The 24,848-nt window shown below is 39.5% G+C and overlaps 1 protein-coding gene across 3 annotated transcripts in view; it reads left to right on the top strand.

Annotated features, from left to right (window-relative positions):
• Positions 1-23,783, top strand: part of mprip (myosin phosphatase Rho interacting protein) — a 269,104-nt gene extending 245,321 nt beyond the window's left edge. For 2 of the 3 annotated variants that reach the window (XM_052032878.1, XM_052032880.1), the window contains 6 exons: positions 6,113-6,272; positions 10,980-11,093; positions 11,797-11,883; positions 15,962-16,124; positions 17,121-17,203; positions 22,097-23,783. In XM_052032878.1, coding sequence (XP_051888838.1) covers positions 6,113-6,272; positions 10,980-11,093; positions 11,797-11,883; positions 15,962-16,124; positions 17,121-17,203; positions 22,097-22,168 — 679 coding nt within the window. In that variant the 3' untranslated portion in view covers positions 22,169-23,783. Of the gene's footprint in view, positions 1-6,112; positions 6,273-10,979; positions 11,094-11,796; positions 11,884-15,961; positions 16,125-17,120; positions 17,204-19,316; positions 19,381-22,096 lie in introns of all 3 variants that reach the window. The other variant, XM_052032879.1, reaches the window with a different exon arrangement.
• The last annotated feature ends 1,065 nt before the right edge of the window (positions 23,784-24,848 follow it).

The raw sequence follows: 24,848 nt of genomic DNA on the forward strand, positions 1-24,848 counted from the left end.
TAAAAAGAAATCTTATCTTTCACCTCTAAAATAGATCTGAGGAACAAAGTGCTGAAAGAATGAAGGAAAGGAAAGCTTTTTAACTAAAGGGGAGAGGCCGTTCAAAGTGGGGATAAAGTAAAATAAAAGACACAATCGAATTACCATTGAAAAATCTTACATAAGTTATAACTAAGGTAATATTGTAAGAATAAATTTACATCTGATGTAGAAATTGATTTAAAACAGCATTGCTACACAAATTATAAGTGCACTGAAAACAGACAATACTGTCAAGATTTTAATACAGGCATTTTGATACATTTTGGATGATGGCCTTAATAACAAACTTAAAATGGGTGTTTAAAATTAGACCAATACTATATGTGATTAAAAATAAATGAATTAAAATCAATTTCAAGAAATGTAATTATTTTGAGTTGTTTAACAGTTTTAAATCTAATGCATTCTCTTTTTGCCACGGATTAAGATTATTTAGGTTATTCCATAATTTTTTAATAGTATTGTTGAAGTAGCCCTCTGCACCACTAGTTAATGGGACATTTGCTAACCCTTGCCAATCCTCTAGAGCTGTACCATAGAACAATACAGCACAATACAGGCCCTTCGGCCCACCGTGTTGTGCCGACCTTTAAACCACACCTAAGACGATCTAACCCCTTCCTCCCACATATCCCTCTAACTTAAATTCCTCCATATGCTTATCTAACAATCTCTTGAATTTGTCCAATGTATCAGCCTCCACCACCACCCCAGGCAGCACATTCCATGCACCAACCACTCTCTGGGTGAAAAACCTCCCTCTGACATCTCCCTTGAACTTCCCACCCATTACCTTAAAGCCATGTCTTCTTGTTTTGAGCATTGGTGCCCTGGGAAAGAGGTGCTGGCTGTCCACTCTATCTATTCCTCTTAATACTTTGTACACCTCTATCATGTCTCTCCTCATCCTCCTCCTCTCCAGTGAGAACAGCCCTAGCTCCTTTGTCTCTCCTCATAATCCATACTCTAATCCAGGCAGCATCCTGGTAGATCTCCTCTGCACCCTTTCCACTGCCTCCACATCCTTCCTATAATGTGGCGACCAGAACTGGACACAGTACTCTAGGTGTGGCCTAACCAGAGTATTGTAAAGCCGCATCATCACTTCGCGGCTCTTAAACTCGATCCCTTGACTTACGAAAGCTAACATCCCATAAGCTTTCTTGACTACCCTATCTACCTGTGAGGCAACTTCCAGTGATCTGTGGATATGAACACCCAGATCCCTCTGCTCCTCCACACTGGCCAGAATCCTGCCATTTACCTTGTACTCCACCTTGGAGTTTGTCCTTCCAAAGTGTACTACCTCACACTTCTCTGGATTGAACTCCATCTGCCACTTGTCAGTCCAGCTCTGCAGCCTATCAATATCCCTCTGCAAGCTTCGACAGCCCTCCACACTATCCACAACACCACCAATCTTTGTGTCATCTGCAAACTTGCTAACCCAGCCTTTCACCCCCTCATCTAAGTTGTTAATAAATATCACAAAAAGTAAAGGTCCCAGAACCGATCCCTATGGGACACCACTAGTCACAGCCCTCCAATCTGAATGCACTCCCTCCACCACAACCCTCTGCTTTCTACAGGCAAGCCAATTCTGAATCCACATGGCCAAGCCTCCCTGGATCCCTTGGCCTCTGACCTTCTGAAGAAGCCTACCATGTGGAACCTTGTCAAACGTCTTATTAAAATCCATGTAGACCACATCCACTGCACTACCCTCATCAATCTTCCTGGTCACTTCCTCAAAGTACCCTATCAGGCTTGTGAGGCAAGATCTTTTCTTCACAAAGCCATTGCTGGCTGTCCCTAATCAGTCCATGATTCTCTAAATGCTCATAGATCCTATCTCTTAGAATCCTTTCTAACAGCTTACCCACCACAGATGTAAGGCTCACTGGCCTGTAATTCCCTGGACTATCCCTACTACCTTTTTTGAATAAGGGGACAACATTCGCCACCCTCCAATCCTCCGGTACCATCCCCGTGGACAACGAGGACTCAAAGATCCTAACCAACGGTATAGCAGTCTCCTCCCTTGCCTCACGAAGCAGCCTGGGGAATATTCCGTCAGGCCCCAGGGACTTATCTGTCCTAATATTTTCTAACAACTCCAACACATCCTCTCTCTTAATATCTACGTACTCTAGAACATTACCCTCACCAACACTGTCCTCAGCATCATCAAGACCCCTCTCTTTGGTGAATACTGAAGAGAAGTATTCATTGAGAACCTCACCCACTTCCACAGCTTCCAGGCACATCCTCCCACCTTTGTCTTTAATCGGACCCTACCTTTACCCTAGCCATCCATCTGCTCTTTATGTACGAGAAAAAAGCCTTGGGATTCTCCTTAACCCTACTCGCCAAAGCCTTTTCATGTCCCCTTCTTGCTTTCCTCAGCCCTTTCTTAAGTTCCTTCCTTACTACTCTATATTCCTCACGAGCCCTGTCCAATCCTTGCTGCTTACACCTTATGTATGCTGCCTTCTTCTTCCTAACTAGTTGTTCCACCTCTCTCGTCATCCACGTTTCCTTCACCCCACCATTCCTTCTCTGCCTCACCAGGATAAATTTATCCCTAACATCCTGCAAAAGATCCCTGAACATTGACCACATCTCCACAGTACATTTCCCTTCAAAAACGTCATCCCAGTTTACACTCCCAAGTTCTCGCCTTATAGCCTCATAATTCGCTTTTCCCCAATTAAATATCTTCCCGTCCTCTTTGCTCCTATCCCTGTCCATGACAATTCTAAAGGTTATGGGGCAATGGTCACTGTCCCCCAAATGCTTACCCACCGATAGATCTGTCACCTGTCCCGGTTCATTACCTAAAACTAGATCTAATACGGCATTCCCTCTAGTCGGCCTGTCAACATACTGTGTCAGGAATCCGTCCTGGACACACTTAACAAACTGCACCCTGTCTAAACCCTTGGCACTAAGTAGGTGTCAATCAATATTTGGAAAGTTGGAAGTCTCCCATTATAATTACCCTGTTATTTTCGCATCTTTCCAAAAACTGCCTCCCAATCTGCTCCTCAGTATCCCTACTGCTACCGGGGGGGGGGGCCTATAGAATACTCCCAGGAGGGTAACTGCCCCTTTCTTGTTCCTAACTTCCACCCATATTGACTCTAGAGAGGATCCTTCTACATTATCTACCCTTTCTGCAGCTGTAACAGTGTCCCTGACCAGTACCACCACCCCTCCTCCTCTTCTCCCCCCTCTCCCTATCCCTTTTAAAACACTGAAAACCAGGAATATTCAATCTCCATTCCTGCCCTGATGTCAGCCATGTCTCTGTAATAGCCACAATATCATAGTCCCATGTACTTATCCAAGCTCTCAGTTCATCTCCCTTATTCCTGAAGCTTCTCGCATTTAAGTAAATGCACTTTAGCCCATCCACCTTACTACTTTTATAGCCTGTACTCTGCTTCTCCTTCCTCAAAGCCTCTCTACCTGTCAGACCTGACTTTTCCCCATCCCCTTCTTCCTCTGACCTACTCCTCTGGTTCCCTTCCCCCTCGCAATCTGGTTTAAATCCTCCTGAACCATCATAACAAACCTGGCTGCAAGGATATTGGCCCCCCTCAAGTTCGGGTGTAACCCATCCTCTCTGTACAGGTCCCACCTTCCCCAGAAGAGATCCCAATGATCCAAAATTCTAAAACCCTCCCTCCTGCACCAGCTTCTCAGCCACGCATTTATTTGCCATCTCCTCCTATTCCTACCTTCACTATCGCGTGGCACTGGCAGCAATCCCGAGATCGCTACCCTCGAGGTCCTGTTCTTCAGCCTTCTGCCTAGCTCGCTAAACTCACTTTTCAGGACCTCGTCCCTCTTCCCACCTATGTCGTTGGTACCAACGTGAACCATGACTTCTGGCTGTTCTCCCTTCCGCTCTAGAATCCTGTGGACCTGATCAGTAACATCCTGGACCCTGGCCCCTGGGAGGCAACATACCATCCGGGATTCATGCTCACTGCCACGGAACCTCCTATCTGTTTCCCTGACTATCGAGTCCCCTATCACTACTGCCTTCCTCTTCTCCTCCCTTCCCTTCTGAGCAGCAGAACCTGTCCCAGTGCCATAGACGTGGCTACTGCTGCTAGGCCCCAGCAGGTCATCTCCCTCAACAGCCTCCAAAGCGGGAAAGCCTGTTACTGAGGGGAACAGCCTCCGGGGTTCTCTGCTCTATCTGCCTGTTTGTTTTCTTTTTCCTTTTCCCTCCCCTGACAGTCACCATTCTATCTACTTCCTGGACTCCAGTAGTACCTGCTCTAAGGGGGGGTGACCGTCTCCTTATGTACAGTATCTAGAAAACTCTCCCCCTCCCTGATGCTGCGCAGTGTTTGAAACTGCAACTCCAGCTCATCGATTGTGAGCCAAAGTTCCTCCAGCCTCAAGCACTTACTGCAGGTGTGGCCATCATGGACCGCAGCAAGGTCCACTAGCACCCACATCAAGCATCTGCAGCACACCACCATGTCCTCCATCTGAACTAATTCTTTTATCCCCCTAGTTTTTCTACTTAAAAATTTATAACAGATAACAGGTAAACCTTACCTTTACCTACCTACCAGCTACTCACCTGCCTCGCCCCTTTAGGCCTAAGCCCGACCACTCTGCTCCCTCTCACTCCGCTGCCCGCTCCGATGCTGCCCACTGGATATGGCGGTTTGCTTTTTAAACTGCCCATGCCTTACCTGCCGACGTTACGCGCCTGCGCAGTCTAGCCCCCACTATTCCCGATTAAAAACTTATAAAACAACTTAAAAAAGAACCTTATAAAATCTAACCCTTATAATAAAAACCCTATTAAAAATAAAAGAAAAAACTTACACATCTCTAATTATCTGCATTGTCATTGAGCGGCTTTGGTTCTCAACACAATGTCATTAGAAGGCACCAAATGATTCCCCATAAAGAGGATGGAAAAGGTGGTTGACTCAGATTGATCTGGCACATCACGAAGCAGACAATTCCAGAAAGATACTAGCTAAGGCCTAGGAATAAGTTATCTGGCCATTTGGATGGTTAGAGTGCACTTTTGAATCATGGATTTAAAATCTCTGGCCCACCTCTGAAGAAGGAACATTCACTACAGCAATGAGCACCTCAAGGTTGTGCATTGGAAGGACGTGGAAGCCCTGTATAAATGTCAGAATGCGTGAGCCTCCTCACAAATGCCCCATCTGTGGAAGAGTCTTCAATTCCCATCTCAAAATCCACCAAACTTGTGTAAAAGTAAGTCATCCTCAATCCCAAAGTAGTGCCTCAGAAAAGGATGACGATGACTATTCAGTTACCACCATTACTGATAACTGTTATAGTCCAGGACTGATGCAGGGCCTTGCCCTGAAATGTCAACCGTACCCTTTCCTCCACAGATGCTGCTTGACCTTCTCAGTTCCTCAGCAGTTTGTTTTTTCTTCCGGGTTCCATTATCTTCAGTCTCTTGTGTCACCACCATAACTAATCTTTGGCTGTGTAATATTACACCCAATCCAAAACAAAAATTCACCTACATTGAATTTTGATTAGTGTCATGTGATAGATTTAAGTGGTCAATGGGGGAATGGGAGAGAACTCTGCCTTTTCTGCAATCTCTATTGAAAGTTCATATTAGGCCAGTGTACTCAGCACAGCTGAATCAAATTTCCACTAAGAAATTAGGAGAACATTGAAATCCAGTTTGACACCTGTAATTCCTTAATAACATACAGCTTAATTTTGGGAAAGCTCATCTGATATGCAAGGTACGTCTTTCAGAAAAGGTTTTCGCTGTACATCCTGCTTCCAACCCAGTCCTACCCACCCCCACTCCCCATATCACTTTTCCAACTACCCTAGCCAACCTGTTAAGGCAACTAAATATTTTTTATTGGAATAGAAAGGGAAGATACCCACTCATCAGAGTTGATGACCATCTATGCAGAATGTAGTAATACAATATAAATGTGACTCAATACTGAAATGTAATCAATTAAAAGGTTAAAGATTGAATTTATAATCTAGCAGAACAGAAGCAATAAATTCTTTCAAATTTATTTAACAGTGAGGAGTTGGCATCATTGCATCGAGAAATCGAAGTCCTCTCTGAACAGTATTCCCAGAAATGTCTAGAAAATGCGCACTTAGCTCAGGCTTTGGAAGCAGAGCGGCAGGCATTAAGACAATGCCAACGTGAAAACCAGGAACTAAATGCACATAACCAGGTATGATGTGTCTTACCCCTCCCCATAATACTGCAATCATATGAGAAGAATATGCCACTGCTAAAATGCTGTGTAAAATTATATTGCTAATGTACTGGAATTGGGATGTAGAAGGGTAGGAAAAGGGTGAAGCCATTTACCTCATTGAATTTGCTCTGAGATTTAATGAGTTTGTGTTTGATCTGTGACCTAACTACATACGGTGTAAATCCATTGCCCTAAAATTAATATTTAGTTAACAAAGATATACATCTCAGATTCAGAATTAACATTTGACTTTACATTAATTACCATTTACAGAAAAGAATTCCAAACGTCTGTCACTTCTCACATATTCTCACTCAGAATAGTTTCCTAACTTCAGTACTGAAAATCCTGACTGATTTGTTTGGCTTGGTCTCTAACCTTTAATGCTGCAATCAACAAAAGTTGATTTTTTTTTGTTGGTTCCCATGATACTTTTTAAAGCCTTAATCTAATCATTCCTTGACTTTCTAAATTCCAGCGCATACAACCCTAACTTGTATAATGTCTCCTCATAATTTAATTCTTAAAGTCTAGGTATCATCCAGATGAATCTACACAGCCCTTCCTCAGGCCAATATCTCCTACAAAGAGGTGGTGCACAGAGCAGCTCAGTGTTCCCCAGTTGTCATCTAACCAAGACTTTTGTTTAGCTGTGAGATAAGTATTACTGCTGTAGATTCCAGTCTTTTAAAGGACTTCATCCAGTTTCATTATTGGTTACTTTCTGCATCTGTCCGTGATATTTTAATGATTGATGTACATGGACCCCCAAGTTTCTTCAGACCTCCACAGTTTCTGATCTTGCAACAGTGAGAAAGTACTTTGTTCTCTCCTTTTTAGGTCCAAAGTACATAAATCTACATTTGCCTACTTTGAAATCTGTTTTCCACTGTTTTGTTTTTCTGTTCACAATTTATTAATGTGGCTTGATAATTTTATGCTTCAGTCTGTATGCCCATAGTTCTGTTTATTTGCAAATAAATATACAGTTTTCCATCCCATCTTTTAAGTTACAGCCCCAAAATAGATCCTGTCAGGACACCACTAATTACACCCTGGCAATTTGAATACCTGCACATAATCCTACTCTTGTCTGCCACCACTCATCCAGTTTCGTGGCCTTCAATTTATTGACCATCGCCTAAGTTCAATGGTATCTTAGAAACATTGTCAATTGCATTCTGGAAGTCAATAGGAACGAAGACATGAACATTCCCCCATCAACTTCTTCAAAGGCATAATTAAGCGAACTTCTGCTGGCAGTCTCACATTCGAATGGGTTTGTGAGCCCTTGAGGAGGGTGGGGGGTGGATGGGATTGGGTTGGGGAGATAAAATGCAAGCAAATGTTTGAATCATTTTATCTTGGTTTATTAATTGTTTGTAAATATTTTAAAGTATTGCTAAGTATTTTTAATTAACTCTTTATTTAAAACAATATGAGTAGTTTTAAATGTATGTGACTATCAGAAAATTCAAAAGATTTTGGGCTGTCAGGGCAATCCTGAGGCTTGGCCTTAGCAAATACACTGCCAGAGATGTAATCCTGTCATGTAGAAAGTCAGCTCATTCCTCCTGTATCCAAGAAAGGTAAGTGCATACATGTGGGCATGGCAGACAGTGTGTCCAGGTACTGGGCCAGGTTCTGCACATTCCAGCCCAAACAGGTTCAGTATCCTTGACTTGCCCTTTACAAATTTTTAACATGTTTAATCACTCCATCATTAGAAAATCTAATAATTTCCTGACGGCAGGTTAGGCTAATTGATCTGAAATTTGTTGGTTTCCTCCTCTTCCCTATCTTGAGTAATATATCCAATTCTCCAACCTAAAGGAATGGAAAATTATAGTGACGGTATTTGCATTATTCTCATCTGCTTCCTTTAAAATGCTAAGGTGGCAAGCGTTTGGTTCTGGGTGTTTATAGCCAATAAGTCCCATTATTTTCTTCATTGTTATCACTTTGCTAAAATGAATGTTGTTCCAGATTTAATAAAATGACCCTTAAGATAGCTGATTTTCTATGCTCTTCTACTGTAAATACTAAGACGAAGTAATACTTCATTATGTCTGATCTTTTTTTTCCCCCCTCAGTGCATGCATTGGGTATAGCAAAGGCTAAAGACCTTGACAGCATACCAAATGTAGTGCTGAGAAACCAGCTGCACACCAAGCCAAGCTATTCTATTCAGCTACAATGCTGACATCTACCTGACAATGTAGAAAATTGCCCAGATATGTCCTGGCCACAAAATCCAATCTTATTAATTGCCCTTATTAGTCTGCTCTCAATCATCAGAAAACCGATGGAAGGTGTCATTGGTGCTGTTGTGGACCATGTCCATAACTTACAATTGCTTCCTTTTGGGTTCTGCCAGAGCAACTATGCTTCTGACTTCATCCCAACACTAATAAAATAAATGAGTTCCAAAGGTGAGAGAGTGTGACTGCCCTTAACATGAAGCCAGCATTTGATACATTGGTTATGAAGAAAGCTCAACACAACTGAAGTGGATGGAAGTAAGTGGGATAACCTCTCCAGAGGCTGAAGTCATGTCTAACATAAAGGGAAATGGTTGTAGTTTATGGAAGCCAATCGTCTCAGCCCAAGGACAATGTTGGAGGAGTACCCCCAGGCAGTGACCCAAACCCACTGATGTTCAACTGCTTCACTCCATTATATCATGTCATAAGTAGAGATATTTGCTGACGAATGAGCTCAGTGTTTGTTTCCAGATAATAAAGCAATCTAAGTCTGCCTGTGACACGAAGAGCAATCAGGTGTGTACCATCCTCATCATACAGGATGTAGCAATAACCATATACTTAAAACAAAAGTAATAATCTTCCCCTTGACATTCTATGGCAATGTCATTGCTGAATCTTCCATTATCAGTATTCTGGGATCACCATTGACCACACTGAAGTGGTTGAGGCAGATACATTAACAACATTTAAAAGGTACTTGGATAGGTACATAGATAGGAAAGGTTTAGAGGGATATGCGCCAAGTGTGGGCAAATAGTACTAGCTTAAATTAGAATCTTGGTCGGCATGGATCAGTTGGGCTGAAGGGCCTGTTTCCGTGCTGTATGATTCTATTACCCTTATTACTATGGCTGCAAGTGAGAGGTTGGATATTTTCTGACAAGTTATTTACTTGATGAATCGGTGATGCCTTTCCACTTTGTGTCTTTCTTCAAACATAAGTAAGGACTGTGATGTACATCTGCCCAGTTATCCTTGTATTTCTCCCAGTCAACAGGATCAAGCTAGTTTTTGCATTTTTATGCATTTTATTCTAGATTGTCATATATTTTAGTGCTCTGAGGCTCTATCACTTGGCATAGTGCCCTTTCATGCAATAAATGTAAGCTAATTTTGTTACACAAATCTGTTTTGAAACAATGGCTGCACCCCCACCCCAACTGATCCTCAGATTTTGAGTTTACTGCAGATATTTTCTGTGTGATATGTAAGTTAGCCTCATCTAAACAATATAGCTGTTCTATGTTTCTCCCTTTTGACTGTTTGAAGGTTAAAATAAGCATGTAAAGGGAATCACTAAGCTTATAGCCGATCTGTGTTGGAGCAGACAAGCCAGGATTCATAGCCTTGCTGAAAAACTACACTTGTGAATATTAAAAACTACAAAGTACTTGGGTTTGATATTCCATTGTTGAATAGCCTGTTACATTTATTTGTGTGTAACTGTTAGTAATTTTGGTAGAGCATGCCAGTGCTCAGGGAACAAAATATGACCAAGAGTTGATGCCTTCAGGAAATGCGTGGGCGATGGGTACTGTTGCCGACAGTCCTGTACTAGGGTAGCAGCAGCATTTTTAAATGGGAAATTGGCTCACCTGAATGTAATATGTAAGAGATAGGGGCAGGAGTAGGGCATGATACTTCAAACCTGCTCTCTCATTCAAGATCATGACTGATCTTCTATTTCAGTGCCATTTTTTTAAACTGTCCCCGTATCCCTTGATTCCATTAGTATCCAGAAATCTGTCTCTGTTTTGAATGAATTCAGTGACTGCGACTGCATAGCCCTCCAGGATAGAGAATTACCAAAATTCACCACCTTGTTGGCCTTTTCCACCATATAATTTTACCAACCCAGGCACCTTACCTATGAAGGCCAAGTTCCAGGCAGGTTCCAAAGGCAAAAACTTTTGGATGGTACTATCCAAGAGCCACCAACAGATGCAAGGGGTCAAGATTTGGGGACAGTGGGGAAAATACTATGGGATGACCACTGACTTTGACCTAAATATAAACTTGCTTCACAGCAGGGACTTCTTAGAACCACTAGGGGAATCCTTGCTGATGTATCAAGCCCTATCCACAAAAACATTGACACCAAGCTTGAGCCACATCCTGGGTCTCGTCAGCTGTCAAAATAATTTCCATTTTCCAAGTGTTGCTGCTGGAGGTGGGAGTGTAGGTGGGCTGCACCAACACCCTTTTCCCCCAATTCCCTGTCTCTTTCTTTCAACCTCCTGCCACCCCTCTCGTTCTGTGCCTCCTTCCCTCCTCGCTCTTTCTACTCTCATGTTTTCTTTCTGTCTCTCTCAATCCTCTTCTCATTTTTTGACTGATAAAACCATGTGTTTAATTAAAAAAAAACATTGAGTGTTTACCCTTGTGTCTTATTGAGCTTTATTGTTCCTAATAGGAGCTGAATAATCGTTTAGCCGCAGAGATAACACGGCTGAGGACAATGATGACCAGTGACAATGGGGGTGATGCTCCTACTCTATCACAAGGCAAAGAAGTATATGAACTAGAGGTAACCATACATGTTAGCATTAGATATAAGCTGATCCCAGGTTTGTTCCTGGTTAGGAATTTGATAATACCAGACTGCAACACTGACTAGCTCCCACTTATGAAGATCTGAGCCTTGGGATTCTCAGATTACCTTCATTTTAAGAGTTACGTGATATTATTTTTCTTGAGTTTGGATGGAACCAGCAGATGGTATAGTAGATCAGGACTAGCAGTGCAGGAGAGGATGGGGGAAAAGAAGTCAAGCTTTGGATGAAGTGAGCAGGTAGTTGAAGAGTGAAATAATTAATGTTGGAGAATTTGGGGAACATGTGCAGGTTGTCGGTATATAAATGTAAAAGAATTCCTTCGACTTTAAATGCAGAAAGGTAAATTCGGAACCAGGCTAGAAAATTATGATGGTTAAATGTGCACAACAATGAAAAGCATTCCATCTATATAACACAAACAACAATCTGGAGAAATTAAATTTTGAAAATGACCAAAATGAGACTTTAAGATAGAATTTCATTGATTACAATGAAAAGTGCAGTCCACGTTATGTAAAGAAGGAACCCAATTTCTTTGTTACTGTAATCTGGTATGAAATAAGAAATTTTAAATCCAAGTGTAAATCTCAATTGTAAAAGTATTCATCTTATTTTGCTTTGCAGGTTTTACTGAAATATTCTGATATTTAATGTAGTTGTGTCCATTCTGTTCAGGTATTGCTGAGAGTCAAGGAATCAGAAATACAGTACTTAAAACAGGAAATTAATTCGCTGAAAGATGAATTGCAGACTGCTCAGCGTGTAAGTAGTCCTCAAGCTGTACCTATTCTTGATAGTAGCTTTTTATTAGTTTTTGTTACAGCGAATGGTGTTCTTAAAATTATCTTACCCTCTTTATTTGGTGAAAAATAAATGGTGAATGCCAACATAATTTTCAACTATGGGGGGCTTTGCAGATAACTGACACGTTGCCTTCATGTGATATCCACATACAGTAGCATTTCCAGCAGCAACCTAGAGACATCAATCAGGGATTGGAGCGCTGATTCACTTACCCACCCCCTCTTCCTAAGGAGCACTGGCAAAATAATTCTAGATCCAGTCCCAGTTGAGATTGGCTCACTCAGTACAGATATATCATGTGACAACCTGATCTACATATCAATCAGGACATTAGGACAGGATATCTTTATTAGTCACATGTACATCGAAACACACAGTGAAATGCATCTTTTGCGTAGAGTGTTCTGGGGGCAGCCCACAAGTGTCGCCACGCTTCCGGCACCAACACAGCATGCCCACAACTTCCTAGCGTGTACGTCTTTGGAATGTGGGAGGAAACCAGAGCACCCGGAAGAAACCTACACAGACACAGGGAGAACGTACAAACTCCTTACAGACAGCGACCGGAATTGAACCCGGGTCACTGGCACTGCAATAGTGTTACGCTAACCACTACACTACCGTGCCTGTCCCGACTTTTAATGAATGTCTTTAGTAAATTTGCTTCCATTCTTCAAATCGTTTGTGCAGTTATATAAAAAAAATTAGCCTTTCAGTGTGCAGTTCAGGTAAATGAAAAGGCAAAAGCTTTATTATTGGGTGAGGTTTTTATCCAACTGATGTTTAATTGCTATTCTGAGAAAGCCCTTGGGACCTTAATGTTTGCTTTTTCAAGGATGTTAGGGCAGGGGGAGAAGGAACTTGTGTGGTGCAGCGATAGCAACTTGCCTAAAGTAAAAATCACAGTATTCGTTTTCCCACATGGTGTTCAGTGTCAGGAAAATTATAAATTCATTGGATTACATTATTAGGATTATTATCAATCAAAGGAACTGAAATAGGAAGAACATTGCCTCTCCCAATTCTAATTAAGTTTGGATAGAATCTACATCTAATTTGCATACAATGTGTAATGCACAAAATCATACAAAGAAATTGTAACTATTGAGAGGGAGCTTGCTGCAGACATAGGCTGTGAGAAAGCATGAGAATTTTGCATCATTATGGACAGCCCCAGGCAAGCTTTGTCATTCCATGTAAATTGCTATAGAATTTCTCTTAGCACTTAAAAAATAAGCCCTTGAATTGTGGATTTGTTGCTGGAGTCAGGGGTGCAGAGAATTTTGCAACCGAGTCAGCTTCCTGGTTGACTGAAAATCTTGCTGTTTTACTCCTGCTCCCCAAGAATTCCATATTCGTGTTTTCTTTTTTTAAAAAAAAGTGATTCTAAGAGTGCTAAATGCTGCTTTTTACCCTCTTGACTGCCAGCTTTCATTCTCCTTCATACTTACGAATTGTGTATTTAATAGACCCTGAGATACTTCAGGCTGCAGAACTCAGCTTCAATGACAACTTCCATTTGCAATTCAGAAAAAAAACAGTGCATTTTGAGGTTTGCCTGTTGCAAGAGAGACAGTATCAGTAGAACTGGATAGAGCTTGCAAGACTTTAATGTTCACATCTGAAACTGTGATTTCACCATTCTTTTCCAATGCTAATTTCTGTATTCATTCAAATTAAAACCTGATAGAGGTTGGAAAGATTGCAAAAGAAAAATTAAGTGATAAATTTGTCCAAGGTCTTCAATTCTGAACGCATGCAAGAATGCAAGCTGTCAGTTGTACTTGCCTCCGCTTATTTGTTCACTCTGAAGTTACTGCATTTTCCTTTTTAAGCATGTATAAGTATTTTTAAATGTTTATCTTGCAATAAGATGCAATAGTGAAATTAGAATTGATTTCACTATTGCACCTTATTGTAACTGATTAAATTAGTGTGGAAATGGAGGGGAAAGTGCATAAAGCATTAAACGGTAACACATAAAGCAAAACACTTGAGAGCAACCAGCAGAAAATTTCCTTTTCTATTATTTCTAAGTACTTGGGATGTACGATGAGTGGTTGCTGTTGTGCTACCTGTTTAAATGCTTCAGTGGCTGGTTGTGCTTTGACAGAAGATAAGTTAGTGAAGATGAGAGGGACCTGGACCAACAGTCCACCTGGAACTCTCTGGAGTCCAAATAGTTTCTGTAAGTTGCCAGAGACTCTGGGTCAAATACAGAAATTTCCCAAGTATGTTCACCTTCATGTTCCTTCAGACTGGGCTGGCTGCCCCAGCTGTCTCTTCCTTATTCTAATACCCCTCTTTGTTTTAGCTTGCTTATCACCTCCATGTCAAGTACTAAACAGTCCTTGTACTATTTATTAAGTCTAATAATTGTCCTTGTACTATTTATTTAAGTCCAATAATGGTTGCAGTTGCATATGGGAGAATGGCATATTTAGCAGTCTAGAGCAGAAACTGAATAGAGTTGCCAGTTATAAATTCACCTGCTGCAATATGTGATTGGAGTGAAATTAGCCTGAAAGCCCTAGAAAATGTTATGACCTTGAGTGTAGGTTACAACTGATTGTTGCTTAGTGCCATCTAGTGTCACTGAAGAAAACATCATCCATGAATATCAAGATGAATTGTGCTGGCTGATGGTCCAGTGGTCTGACTTCCCATCTGAAGCACCGGCTGACTGTCTGTTGCTTCACTGGACTCTCCAATGAGACCAGTGACAGAGCAATAACTTCCTGAAGATGGGTTTCAGATGCACTTTGCAGCTGGCCTTCAGCTTTGTGCCAAGGAGAGCTGGCATCTGAATAGTGACCCTATTTTACTGAATAAGTTGTTAATTATTTATTGGTATTTTAATGTGTTTTAATTGAATCCTTTATTTTGCATTTTTAATTATTTTTTTATTTTTTAATTATTGAAATCTGAATAATTTTTGATAACTGACTATCAGAAAAGTGTTTTGTAATCTTTGTCAGGAGTCAATAGCGATCAGGGAATTTTGGATACTGAGCTTAAAGATATTTAGTATGGAGCTTTCTTTGCTTTACTAGATACCTGTCAAGTGTGGAGGGTCGGTTCATTCAGCCCTCCATATCCAAGAAAAATTAGGATGGATGGACGGGTAGGTATTGCAGATGGTGAGTCTGGAGCACAGATTGGGTCCACAACAGTCTGGCCTATTAAAATGAGCAGTGTAAATAGAATTCATTCATCTTTACATTTATGCCATGTGCTTAAGCTTAGAACTCCCAGTAATTACCAGTTATTGTTGTTGTTATTTAGGTTAAAAATACCTATTTGATTTTATTGAACAAGTGCAGAAATGTCATTGACTTGTTCATCTATTTCAGTAGTGTACCTAAACCTAGGACTTAAGACGAGTTTAAAATAAGGTTTATACGGAGACATAAGAGACTGCAGATGCTGACATCTGAAGCTATAAACAAACTACTGGAGGAACTCGGTGGGTCAGTCCAGATGAAGGGTCTCAACCCGAAACATCAACTGTTCATTTGCCACCACAGATGCTGCCTGACCTGCTGAGTTCCTCCAGTAGTCTGCTTTTGCTTAAAATAAAGTCTGTTCACCTCTGTGCTAAAGCTTATCTATATCATGTTGCTTCATTAATTTTATGAACAAAATTGTTTATGTATGATGGGATTGAAAGTGAGAATAGATAATAGAGGGGTTCAAGTCAGAACGACTTTAATGTTTGATGGATTGTTTTCACCGTCACCAATGATCCCAAACTTAATTGGATTTGACACCAGAACAAGTTTCCTTGAAGTGTTGTAGTCCAGTATTGGTGAATGTCCCAAGCTGGTTGGACACTCGAGTGCTAAGATGAAAGCTGTGGAAGTAGGAAACTATTAGTAATTTGGAGGAATAACTGTGTCAAAATTAGAACATGTGGTGAGGAGCCTGGAAGTTGAAACTGCTCTCCTTGAGTTTCAACAATGTTTGTTATTTAGGATGTAATTTCCCTAAAAAAAAATCATTATCAAGTCTGCAATAAGTACGTTTGTTTCTGCAGGATAAAAAATATGCTACAGATAAGTATAAGGACATCTACACAGAGCTAAGTATTGTGAAGGCTAAATCAGAGCGTGACATAAACCGACTGAAAGAGCAGCTGCAGCTGGCGCAGGAAGCACTGGGAGAACAGCCTGTGGATGAAACCGAGCACAGCAGATATGGTACAGCAAACCGAAGAATCGGAACTAATTGTGCATATATTTTCGCTAATTTTAAACAAACTGAAGTACTCTTCTGGTGAAGAACCATCACATTACATACTCTTTATACACTAGGGGATCCTGGGATCAACCTTCAAGAAAAATGGTTGGGACCAGGACACATTTAAGAGTGAATTTAATATTGTAGTGAGAAAACTAAAGGTTAGCTATTTTGATTTTGAGTCTCCATACTGGAATATGCATCAATTATAGCTTTATTTTAAATGAAATTTTCTCAAAGCTGAATTGATTTCACTTTTTGACTGCACAATTCCTCTTCACTTCAAAAGCTGCAACTTAGAAAAGCCCCATGTTTGATCACAATTTGTACTAATTTAATCAATTTCAGAAGTGCATTTGGGTGCTCAGTAATTCTTCTCAGAGAGCTCAAGAAGAGAAAATATTTCCACCCTTTGTATTCTCAGTTATTATTCCGTGATTTCTTGTTGGTGAGGGCACTATGTTGCATTCTAATTAAGTAGCCTGAGATGCTCGCTCTGGAGATAAGTTAAATGAATGGCTGGGCTTTTGCCTTCTGGAATAAAAGGTATAAACACCAGACAAATACATCTTGAAAGGGAAATTTAGTTTCATGTTCGCTGATGATTACTGTGTGATGGAAAGTATTTACTTTTTAACACTATATTCTTAGCCATACTCTCATTTTAACACCTTTTCAATTTATTCAATTTTCACCAGCTCTCCCATAGAATTACACTGTTCAGAAAGGAGACCTGGTGTTCCTTAATCTCTCGAGTGTTCTTGGGATGTTTCTCTTTGTTAAAGACATGGAGAAAATATAGCTTTCATTATGGCTGGCACAGTGAAATCACTTTAAGGCACATTTGCCAAATAGAGACATTTTAAAGTATGTGAGTGGTTTTGAACTTCTTTTCGAAATTGTCTTTGAGAAAACAGGATGCTGGTTTTGAAATTTGGAATACATTTTTTTCTCAGATATAATGAAATCAAAGAGCAATCCAGATATCCTAAAGATGGCAGCAGCAGCAAAACGAGCAGATCGAGCTCTGAGATCAAAGGTAATCTTTCATTTCCTCAACATCTCTAATGTCAGTTTTCTCTAATGCAGTTTAGCCTAAAGGAAAATGACTAATTTTGAGTACTTAAGTAAATGCATTAATATTGCTATAGGTATTCAGTCAAACATCCTTTCATTTTTCAACAATACTGGTCCAAAGGCAGTTTATAATGTACATGATGCTACAAACTCATATGCACCTCTGAAGATTGAACCAATACACTCAGTTACCATTATGCAGATGAGCTCTTCAGGGAGAAGAGGAAATTTCTGCATCTTAATAAGTAAACCCACTATATATCACATAATGTTTAATTTCAAATCACTGGGATTGGCAGGCATATCCAAACTCCCTTTCATCTACATTATAATCTAATTTAAAATTTAATTCAAAACTGATGTAAAGCCACTGGACGTGTAATGGAAGGAAGCTAGTTGTTTTGTGCAACTCCTGAAAATTTTGATATGTTCTGTTAAATGATTCTTTTATCCAGGAATGAGCACATGAAAAATTATAGTTAATTCACCAGGATTGTTTCAAATCACCTGTAGATCTGTGATATGGAAGCATCTGACATATTTGAAACCTTAACTACAGCCTGTACACATCGTAATCTGTGCACTTTTCAAGTTCAGACCAATACATCACAGTCCTGTCCTGACTGCCCTCTGGTTTAATGTATGGAAGTAGCAAAAAGGGCATTCAAATTAGTATTTTCATTTATGATGTAAGGAATAAGTCTAGATTCCAGCCAAATGACCAGTACGAGACATTGCATACGTGTGGACATCTGGTGAGGAATGGGATCTGACTTTGATTCTTTTCACTCACTGTAAAATAACCTGCTGGCACACTTGGTGAGTATCAACACTCACATAAAAATTACCCAGAGAACTATGACATCCTTGGAACCTTACCACAGGATTAGTCTTGCTCTTTGAGTAAAGAGGGAAGAAAACTGGGTTGTGGTTAGATACAATGCTTTAGTCTTTCTGGTGGTACATACATTCACAAGAAGGCTTTTAGTTCATGCATATGTAAGAATCTTATTTATAGTATAAACAAATGCATAACTTGATGTAGTGCACAGTTGAAAAAGAATCTCATCTTTGAGCCTTGCATCACTGATTTGACCTAGGCGTTTATAAGTGGTGTGTCTTCACATTTTAGGGTGATTTACCAAATCAGCTTATATCATTAATTTTTATTTTGTAAAGTGCACTTATCAGATTAAATTGTCCCATGCAGAGCTGATCTCTGGAACTGATAGTTGAGTTTATTTCCCAGTCCTTAAATTGTTTTGCCATTCCAGGGTAATCACAACTGTGAACAGGTATAGTTTTCATTAACTATATCCTTTGTGTTAGTTTTATGATTTATAGTAATAGCCCAAAGTAGAGAACCTGGCATCATAAAACTAGCGTCATCTTCTAAAAGGTTGTACTATTTAAAAGCCCAAGGTTTTGGCAAGATCCCCATAGAAAGAATCCTTGATAGACGTTGCATCAGTGGCATCATATCAGCAGGAGTCATGAGATAACCTGCCACTTCAAGGAGGCAGTTGTAGAATTGTACTGAGAAAATCAGGGAAGCAGGTTGCCTGTCTCTTGTGTGAGGTTGTGCAACTATGCCTGGGATATGTCTTTATATATAAAAACTGAAAATAACAATGAGAAATTTTTATTGGGGTCAAAGATACATCAAAGCTAAGTTATTAATGACATATTTTGCCATTTTGAGATCACTGCTAAGACTTTATTTATCTCGCCCTAGATGCCATGTGCTGTGCACTGTCAATGTTGGCCAGACCCTTATGAGATCACTGAAGAGAGAGGGAAAGCAAAAAGTTGATCTGTATTATTAAGCACAAAAAATAACTGCTTTGAGCTATTTTTATTGATGAAGGAAGAGAGTAATGTCACTCAGATCACCTTGCAGGTAGAACTAATGTAGGTCATATCTAATTAATTTACATAAACCACCCTTTGAGATATCCTGTGTACTTCTGGGTGAAATCAAGCCAGAAATCTTAGTCTAAAATTCATGGGTTAACAGTGATGCTTTGTTTTCTAACCTTCCTTATTTCATTTTGCTCCCCTTCGTCGTCCTTTAGTCTGTGAGTAAAGAGGTGGCATGGGACAGCTAGAGCTACCTGATGATTGACATCTTCCCTTTAGGTAAACCACCAACCACCATCGGTTATTGTCACTGAGTCAAGGCATGTCACTGTGGGAGTTGGGCTGTTTTTATGTGTGGGCATCCACTGGGGTCTGTTTGGATTTGTTTCTTGGTCTCTGCTTTGGCCTGTGTGAAATTAAATCTCTCATTGCTGTGTCTACAAGCAAGATGACTCCAAAAGTTGAAATTTGTATATAACTCTTATGAATTCTGCATGACCACATTATCAATAAATTTATATGGTGTAGTAGTATTCAAAGGGTATAGTTCTGCAGTAGGTCATATTGGAGGAATAATCGTGAAAATTAAGTTATTTCTCTGTTTTTTGGTTGTCTTGATTGCAAGCTGTCTTGAACATCTAGGGGAACCCATCTTCATAGAATCACGTAGCACAGAAATGGGCCCTTTGGCCTACGTGTTCATACCGATCTTCTGTACTAATCCCATTTTCCAGCATTTGACCTATAGCCTTCTATGCATTGGCAATTCAAGTGCTTGTCTGGATATTTCTTAAGTGATGTGAGAGAACCTTCCTCCACCAACTCCTCAGGCAGTGCATTCCATACTCCAAAAATCCTCAGAGTAAAAAGATTCTTCCTCGGATCCCCACTAAACCACCTACCCTTACCTTAAACGTGCCTTCTGATTTTGTTCATCTCTGCTATGGGAAAGTTGCTATTTACCCTATTTGTACTGCTCATAATTTTGTACATCTCAATCAGCTCCCTGCTCAGCCATTTCCAGAAATGGCACACTCAACCATAAAAAAGCAATAGAACCTAGCTTTCTTAACATTTTCAAATAGATTTATGGCTGCCAAAACTATTAAGAGGTACGGAGTCGGGTAGTTGGAATTAAGATATTGATTAATTATTGTTCATTGAAGTGCAGAATAAGCTAAACAGGTTGAATAATCTATTACCTTTCCTAAATTCACGTATTCTTAAGATATAGCAATGTCGAGATTAGTGTGGTAACCATAACAGCATTGGAGGTTTAGTATATTCACTCGGCATCTGTGTTTTTTATGTTTTCTTTTGAATGTTGTTTATTTCCACTGGTTTTGCAAATCAATGGAGTGCTGTGCAATTATTGAAAACTGTGTTTGTCTGAATGTGTTTGCATTATGCATGCTTATTCAAAATTATGCTACAGAATTAAACCTCTTGCAATTTATGTCCATGGCTTGTACAGAATGTTCCACTCTACTAAGCATCACCCAAAAAAAGGACTTCCATTCATGTTGTCTTCACGTTTTGTTACCTTGAACCACAAAACTGCAGCTTATGTAATGGTTTAATTACCAACCAGACAGTAGCTTAGACGTCTGAAGACTGGGGCAGAGAATATGGAAGTGTTGTGGAGTACGGTTTTTCTGAATATTCTAGTCTCTAATGAGTTAACAAGAGTTCCAAGTCTTGTTGCTATAATAGTCCACACAATAGCAATATCTGTTTTTGAAATAACCAGTGACGAAGGAAACCCTGCAAGCTAAAGTAGTCCAGTGCATCATGCTATCAGTCGGGGGCTAAAGCCATGTACCTGAAATGGCTGCAGAGAGTCTGGCAAACTCAATCTTGTAATAATTTCCTGCATGGTATCTGCCTGAATTGCAGAAGACCTATGTTTTCCAACTTGATTTATGACACCAGTGTTTTAACAACCCAACCAGTCAAATCTGCCAGAGGATTGGGAGATGCATAAGTTTATATCTCATTTTGAAAATTTCTCCATCCCAAAATGGAATCTCATGCTCTGGTGCATTTTAAGTAACATTAATATGAATGCAAGCCCACTGCATGAAATTGTTCATTTATATTGGATCTCATTGCAAAAATAGCTGAAAGGATTTCTGATAAAGAAGTTGAAGTGCTATGGTGATACACTGGGAGAAGTTTGTGCTTGGAATTGAGGCATACTTGTCCATTGTAGAATCTGTTTCCTCTAGTATCAAACATCTTGTTGATCATTTTGACAATAGTATTTTGCTGTTTTGTGACCAAAAACTAGGAAAGCATTTAATTTCTTCGACACTGATCTCTTTTTACCCACAAACACGTTGTCCTAATTATTTTTTGCAGTCTGATTAAGACTTCACTTTTTTGCCAGGGTACCAATTGCAGATCTGGAACTACAGTTGGATTATGTCTAACCCTCTGATGTGAAATTTAATTGTATTAGCTTAGATAATCTACCGAGTTGCAATAAAAACTATTTTTTAAAATGTAATATGGACCATTATCAACCAAAGTGTTTATTTTGTTGCAGTTGTGTGGTATCTACTTTCATTGTAGCTTTTATTGTGTTTGTCCTTGCTGTGCCTGAATATATGCATGTAGGGTCATATAACTGACTGTTTAGTGATCATTTAATCTGTTGATAAATATGCAAATTATTCCTGCTATGTTGTCCATCTAAAGTCGGCTTTATGCACCAATAATTACATACAATAAATACTAGACATCTGTCATACTTGAAATTTGGTTGTAAGAATAATTAGTCACAGAGGATTAATTTCACCATTCTCTGCCATTTTATTTGATATTCTTAATTAAAACTTAAACATGGTAATTTTTGACTACCTTCAGCCTAGATGTAAAAGCAAAGGATGATTGGGTACTGTGACAGAATGAACATGAAATTGTTATTTGGATGTTTTTGTTGGTCTTTTCATAAAAAGACTGATCGATTGTTTTTCTTGCTTTCCATTCACAGAGCCTCAAAGAAGGACTTACAGTTCAGCAGAGGTTTCACCTATTTGAAAATAAGGAGACAAAAGAATTTTAAGAGCTCCTTTGCATGTATGAGGCAGCCATTCTGCCTTTGCGTGTATCACAGTCAAATATGACCTCTAATGGAAGCTTTGAGTTGCTCAGCAGTGATACACAAGTTGTATTTAAAATAAAACACACACGACCCGCGCACACCTATTTTCCCTTGGATTATTATTGTAAAGTTATAGCATTTACTTTAAGTTCCATGCACTGCAGATGCTACAACTAATCTTATTGCAATCTCTTATTGTAAATACTACGTAGGGATTAGCTTTGTTTCGATGTTTGGGGTTTTGTGGTCCCTCACAGTCTGTAAAGCTGATTTATATACACTGCTGTATAAGCTACTGTGTAAACAAATGGGAAAAACCTTTTTAGAAAATATGAAAGACACTACTTGTATATAACCACAAGAGAGGGATGCTTGTGTATTTTCGTTTTTCTTTATTGGACTGAAAGTTGGAGCTTGATTTGGATGTTTGAATATTTGGAGAAGGTACAAGTTTGAAGACAGTGTCCCATTTTCCCAGTCTGCAAAATACCCTCTCTTACCCACATTTCCACTCCCCTAGCAAAATTAAAACATATAGACAAAACAAATCTTATTAAAACTGTTACAACCTTCCTTTTTTTTGTCAGCCCATTAATGAGGATTGTATCTAAACTTTGGAACTTTTAAAACATTTTTAGATAAGAAGGGTTGGCAGTGATTTTGAAGCTTTATTCATTTTGATACTGTTATTTGTGCCGTTTCTACAGCTGCTTGTGAGGATTCTATATCTGTACTAAAGTGACTGTAGACTGTGAAGTTTTAAAGGTGCTACCAAATTATGTCAAATGTATAAACAACTTATATTGTTAATCTTTCATTGACACTAATCTATATTCGGATATTGAACTAAAAGCATAACTTATCTCATTTTTGGTCAGCACTTGCTATTTCCTTGCTCTTCTGGCACTGTTGGTCACACCTGTGCAAAACAAGCACCCTAAGAGCTGTATTGCATTCTGAGAGTGACTCAAGTAACTTTGTAAAGTCATTAAAACAGAAATTGAATGATCACCAGGGCCAGTAGAAACAAGAATGTAGCCTCGCAATTTGTGCTTAGTCATGATTTAATATTGTAGGAAATAATAAACAAAAAAATAGAACTCTTAATGTTCACCTTTTAATAACACCAATACTTCAGAGGAGATTCCACTGCAGATGTAATCCAATGACTATAACTGATTTACAAGGTACTAATGATATGTTGTTTAAGTGAACGACAAGTTGGAGTAACATGAAGGAGTGTGTTGTGTTGTTTTGATAGTTTCATATTTCAGTCTTACTGGCCCACCAAAGGGATGCTGTTTCTCAAAAAAATAAAAATTAAATCAATAAACTGTAGGATCTGGAGACCATTTTTTAACCTGTATGTGCAGAATGGGTGTCATCTTGCTGTTGAGTGAGGGAGAGGGGAATATTGGGTAGCTTTGTAGTTTCTGCCAGTGGCAGGCCCTGTATTTATTTAAATGTGCTAAATTTGCTCCCTTTTCCCTTTCCAGTCATAGAAACTGCTGTTTGTGATTGTAAATACACAGTAAATACCGCACCACCTAACTTTGCATATGTTAGCAATAAAATATTTTTGCACCACATCTGAATGTTGTCTGTGAGCATTTGTCTAGAGTACTGAATTCACTACACTTCAAAATATAGAATGTCTACCCTCAAATTGAAATGATCTTTGGGGGAGATTTAGTGTCAAGTTGTGACTGTACGCACTTGCATCTAATCACGAATTTAAATTAAAAGGAATTGACTCATTAGTGCCTCTGCTACTGGATCAATGGTAATCTTATCAGACTCAATCATGTAGTTGACTTCTGCTTAATATTTTCTTACTGCTTTGGGGAAAAAAGTGCTTTCTGCTCACATCTGTCTCTAGGTAGTGTTGCCTTTGGGCATCAACTTGCTGTCTGTTAGTCCTGGAATGTTGTCGGAGCAGGAATTGTAGATTATGTACTCAAGAAAAGTTGGCAGGTAAAGTTTCTACATCCAAACCTCTTGATGATGAGCCTTCTGGGAGTGAACTCAGAAATGCAGCACCTGTGTAGCCTATTTCTGATCCATATTATTAAACATGTCCATACAGAGTACAGAATTGCTGAAGTCATCTGTTAATTTAAAATTTGTTAGTCCTTTTCAGATATGTTGCTACCTAGTGTGGCCCTTGGTGCAAGACACTTCTGGACGAGGAAGTTCATTTGGTAAAAATGTGTCATCCAGATTAACATTGTGTTGCTTCAAATGCTGCCTTGAGAACACACTCAACTCTGCTCTGGAACTTAGCACTGGTCAGTGCTTAGACCAAGGCTGTAATGAGGTCTGGAGCAGAATAGTCCTGGATATCAAAGTTAGACCTGAAGGATTTATTTGTTTGTCTCTCTGTAGACACAGCCTGACCTGCTGAGTATTTCCAGTATTTTCTGTTCTTATTTCAGATATTCAGCATCTGCAGTACTCCAGATGTGTTCTCACTCAAGCCCTATACTGTTGTGGCAACATTCCATTTGTGGCCTTAATTATTTGCTGTACCTGAATGCTAACTTATTGCAAACCTCTTCCTATTCTGAGGCCTGCACTAATCTTGGAACATTATAAGACCCGTCTTTCAATCTAACCCCATCCTTAACTTGAGCTAACCACA

This window comes from Pristis pectinata, chromosome 18, assembly GCF_009764475.1.
Source record: "Pristis pectinata isolate sPriPec2 chromosome 18, sPriPec2.1.pri, whole genome shotgun sequence".
Taxonomy (NCBI): Eukaryota; Metazoa; Chordata; class Chondrichthyes; order Rhinopristiformes; family Pristidae; genus Pristis; species Pristis pectinata.